Source organism: Penaeus monodon, chromosome 35 (genome assembly GCF_015228065.2).
Source record: "Penaeus monodon isolate SGIC_2016 chromosome 35, NSTDA_Pmon_1, whole genome shotgun sequence".
Classification (NCBI taxonomy): Eukaryota; Metazoa; Arthropoda; class Malacostraca; order Decapoda; family Penaeidae; genus Penaeus; species Penaeus monodon.
Window position 1 is genome coordinate 9,978,630 of NC_051420.1, and position 5,000 is coordinate 9,983,629.

Consider the following 5,000-nt stretch of genomic DNA (forward strand, 5'->3'; position numbering starts at 1 on the left):
AGGAGAAGGAGGAGGAGGAGGAGGAGGAATAAAGAAGAAGAAGAAGAAGAAGAAAAAGAAGAAGAAGAAAAAGAAGAAGAAGAAGAAGAAGAAGAAGAAGAAGGAGGAAGAGGGGGAGGGGGAGGGGGAGGAGGAGGGGGGGAGGAGGGGGGGGGAGGAGGAGGAGGAGGAGGAGGAGGAGGAGGAGGAGGAGGAAGGGAGGAGGAGGAGGAGGAGGAGGAGGAAGAGGAAGAAGAGGAAGAAGAGGAGGAGGAGGAGGAAGAAGAAGAAGAAGAAGGAGAAGAAGGAGGAGGAGGGGGAGGAGGAGGAGTAAAGAAGGAGGAGGAAGAATAAAGAAGAAGAAGAAGAACGAGGAGGAGGAAGAGGAGGGAGGGGAGGAGGAAAAGAGGAGGAGGGAGGGGAGGAGGAAAAGAGGAGGAGGGAGGGGAGGAGGAAAAGAGGTGGAGAGGAGGAGACAGGGGAGAAGGGCAAAAAGGGAGGAGAGAGGGAGGGAGGATAAAACAGAGGAGGAAGATGAAGTGGAGAGGAGAGGAGGAGAGAAGGAGAAGGATGGAAAGGAGAAGGAGAAGGAAGGAGAGGAGGAGGGAGGAAGAATAATAATATTATTATTATCAATAGTCATAATAATAATAATAATAATAATAATAATAAAATAATGATATAAATGATATAAATCATAACAAAAATGATATAAATAATAACATTAATAATAATAATAATGATATATAAAAAAATATTAATATCATTAATAATTACAATCATAATAACAATAACAACACGAATAACAAATGGTGATGTTTAAAAGAATAATTTCTAAAAATCAGTGTTAAGAATAACAAGAAAAGTTAAAGTGAACATTTTTGTGAGTGAACATCCTTTGAATGAAAGTTTTGTGAAAGGAAGGCACTTGACAAGCAGATGTTTACTAATAAAAATATTGTGATGAAGATTTCCATGAAGTGAAGTAATATGAAATTTAGATTTTCATGAATAAAGATTGTGAACAAAAAGACTGTATAATAAAAGTAATTTTTTAAAAATAAAAAATAGTGACAAAGAATTTTGTGAATGAATGTGTGAAAAAGCAGTCTAATTAATAAAATATAAGCAGGTAATACTCATAGATACAAACAGCAATGCATGAAAGAATAAGCATCACAGTTTTAAGGTCATAATGTGAAGGAAAGAACAGTCACTGGGGAGGAATATGATAAAGTTTGTGATGAAGAAACCATTGGTGGATAATATTTCTTAAAAATATGAGAAAGACCATAAAGGAAGAAGAAGAAAAAAAGAAAGAAGAAAAAAAAGTGAGAGAGAGAGAGAGAGAGAGAGAGAGAGAGAGAGAGAGAGAGAGAGAGAGAGAGAGAGAGAGAGAGAGAGAGAGAGAGAGAGAGAGAGAGAGAAAATATGAGGCATGAGGTAAGAGATATTCAAACCATAATAAGGGTTTTTTCTTATTCCTCATATTCATATACTTTACCTCTAACTTGCTCATTGCATTTTCATTTGATTGCAGCAAGGTGTCCATGACAGCTGCATTGGCATGTAGAAACAGCTTCTTGAGGTTGATGCAATTTTCTGCGATTGTCTGGATGTGGCGGGCATGTAGCCTGTTGCAAAAGATAGCTAAAGAGACTAGTCTATGACCATGGTCCATCAGGTAACTTAATGTGGAGAGGCTAATAGGGTGATGCACTCCAGTGTAAAATCTGAGCTCAAGATGTTTCAGTTTTTCTAACCTGCCCATTCCTCCCACATCCTCATCACACACTCTCACTTTCAAGTTTTCGAGATCCGGGCACGACTCACACACAAAGTCAACCACGTCCCCATCACACCTCTGCACCCTTGATAGCGAGTTGTCAACGTGTGTCAACTTGAGGCAGTACTGGTAGCGTCTCCTCTTCCAACTAAATTTCCTGGGCTGCGACTTGAGCATCTGCAGCGATGTCCCGAGCTCCTTGTAGCCCACGATCTGCAGGTTTGGGAAGAAGTGGATCAGCATTGCCACGTCCTCTGGCTCGATGCTGCAGTCCTGGATGAAGAGCTTCTCCAGTTTGGCGCAACCATCCCGCGTGTCGGAGGGATAGAGGTACAGCAGGCCTTCCCCTGTGACACGGTTGTTGTGGTTGAGGTCCAGGAGCTGCAGGTTGGGGCAGGAGCATCCCACCACCTGCAGGATCTCCGTGGAACAGGAGGGGAAGGTGATCTTGTTTCGGTTTGTGGACAGGTTAAGGTGAGTCAGGTGCGACAGGGAGGGTAGCAACTTTATCAATGTGTTCTCTACCATGTCCAGTGCTTCTAGCTCGACGCTCCCCACATAACTAAGATCTGACAGACGTAGCTCCAGTAACCTGTAAAAAAAGGGAAGTATATACTGTGATGAAGGCCTGATTTTAACAATGCAAAGCTGACACAGTAGGAAGGCAAGAATCTCCTACACCATCCTACCAGCCAATTTTGAAGTTCTTATCAAACTGAAGTTATTATACTAGCAGATGCAACCAACAAAAAGAAGTTATTTTGAGAATTACAAAGGCAAAGTTAAGCTGTATAGTTTATGAATATGGTTTATGGTTTTCTACTAATCCTGTTAGCTTGTGGCAAAGAAGTATATCAACATGTCGTTCTTCAGGATTTATATATATATATATATATATATATATATATTATATATATATATATGATATAATATATATATATCATATATATATATATATATATATATATATATATATATATATATATATATATATATATATATATATATATATATATATATATATATATATATATATATATATGATATATATTATATATGTATGTATGTATGTATGTGGAGAAGAAGAAGAAGAAGAAATTGCTTAGGACAAAACCAGACAGACAGCATCTATTACATACCACATCATCATTACTCAAGAGACCTGTAACCCTTACCTGGGGTGAATGAGTATTTCTAAAAGGCACGTTACAACTTTCGCAGAGGCTCTTGGTGCGTGGTGTATGGCAATCATGCGCATGACACAGTTCAGAATGTCCTGCAGCAGAAGAGGTGGCACGTACTTGAGTAGCAATTTACGTGTACTGACATTCTGAAAAGGGAAATAAATATTGAGAGAAAGAAACAACAGCTGTGGATTTCTGTACTGTCCACTGTAGTTTTTTTTGTTTTATGTTGCACACTTGCATACTGATGGTGCCACAGTTTAGCCACCAAGGAGTCAATTAGGAGGCCCTAGTGTGTACCTGATTCCCCCATTACTTGAATTTGTGGGAAAATGTCTTTTTCTGAAGCTATTAATACTGATACTATTACTATTATTACTAACATTATGACTGACATAATGTTATTTTAATACTACTAATAAAAATGATTAAATACTATAGAAGAATTGTGTCACAACTCAAGGAAAAGGGTAAACAGGTGAAATAGGTAGGCCTGATAATTAACTCCTTGGTAACTAACTACTTGTTAAGCCACCTCTGTGTAAACAAAATTAATAAACCAAAGTTATAGTGGACACTGCATATAGCTAAGCCTTTCCCCAAACCATGGTTTAAAATGCAATAACAACATTGTTAATTAATATTCATACTATGAGGACTGGTTGCTCATAATTTAGTTACAGTGTGCTACTTTTAATGTTAAGTCCATGGCAGTGGACACTGCATATAGCTAAGCCATCTCCAACCACTGGTTTAAATGCAATAATCATACATTGTTAATTAATATTCATACTATGAGGACTGGTTGCTCATAATTTAGTTACAGTGTGCTACTTTTAATGTTAAGTCCATGGCAATTTCATGGCCAACACTCCTTCTAATTTCAAAGAATCCATACAAAGCAGTTGTCAACACCATTTGAACAGCCAAATTCACAGAAAGCAGTGATAAATACCTCCGATTATTGTTAGCAATTATAGACACTTTTGAATCTCAAATAGGGAGCTATTTGATAATTTATTGGGCTGATTGTCAGGTATCTAAACCATCCCAACCGGAATGTCCATTAAAAAGATCTGTCACATTAAGACGTAACATATCTAGAATCTTTTACCGACTGCAAGGATAAATGCCATATTCACTATGTCCTTTTGTTATTGGTTGTATTTAGGTATAGATGGCTCTAAAAGTGCTTAATCACCAAGAAGTCCATTACTAGTTGTAATATCTCAGCTGTTTACCCTTTTCCTTGACTTTTGGAAAGCCTCTTTTCATATTTTTCGATTTCTATCAGCATTTCTAAGAACTTTATAATAATCATGTCAACAATAAAAATAAAATCAATAGCATAAGACAAATATATTTTTCCAAAAACTCAAGGAAATGAGAAATCAGCTAAGGACACATAGTCTTACTAATTAAGCTCCTTGGTGGGTGAGCACTTGGGGAGCCATTTGTGCGCCAACGAAATCCACAAGAGAAAATGACAGGAGACCTTGTGATTACCCAGCATCAGTGGTTTAAAAGGCTACATGTGAACCAATATAAAAAAGTTTACACTGAAATATCCAATTCATACGTTTATTATTATCATCAGATTTATAACTTTAAAAAGCTTTCATGTAGAGGCAAGCACAGACAAATCTGGGGCAAGGAGAAGTCGTATGGTTAAAGCAAATTATGAGGTAACCGATGAACTTACCTGGATAGGCTCCGGACATGACAGAGTTTGAGCAATGACCATTTCACTAATGGCGCTGATGCATGACCACAGTAGTTGTCTGGGTTGATGGAGCTGTGGCATCTTGTCTACAGGTGGCTGACTGTCAGATGCTTAAAGAACTGGAAGGAGGAGAAACTCTATCAATATATATTCATATATACATATATAACAATATATCTTTATCAATATCTCTCTCTAATATAAATATATATATAAAATTATATATTTAATTATATATATAATATATATAATATATTATATATATATATATGTGTGTGTGTGTGTGTGTGTGTGCTGTGTTTTGGGGTGTGTGGTGTGTGTGGTGTGT

The 5,000-nt window shown here is 37.4% G+C and overlaps 1 protein-coding gene across 3 annotated transcripts in view; it reads right to left on the reverse strand.

Moving 5' to 3' along the window:
• The window catches only part of LOC119595071, a 45,226-nt gene that overhangs the window by 7,235 nt on the left and 32,991 nt on the right, over window positions 1–5,000 (reverse strand). For all 3 annotated transcript variants that reach the window (XM_037944210.1, XM_037944212.1, XM_037944211.1), the window contains exons 2-4: window positions 4,652–4,791; window positions 2,941–3,095; window positions 1,484–2,357 (exon numbers count right to left, since the gene is read on the reverse strand). In XM_037944210.1, coding sequence (XP_037800138.1) covers window positions 1,484–2,357; window positions 2,941–3,095; window positions 4,652–4,753 — 1,131 coding nt within the window. In that variant the 5' untranslated portion in view covers window positions 4,754–4,791. The remainder of the gene's footprint in view (window positions 1–1,483; window positions 2,358–2,940; window positions 3,096–4,651; window positions 4,792–5,000) is intronic.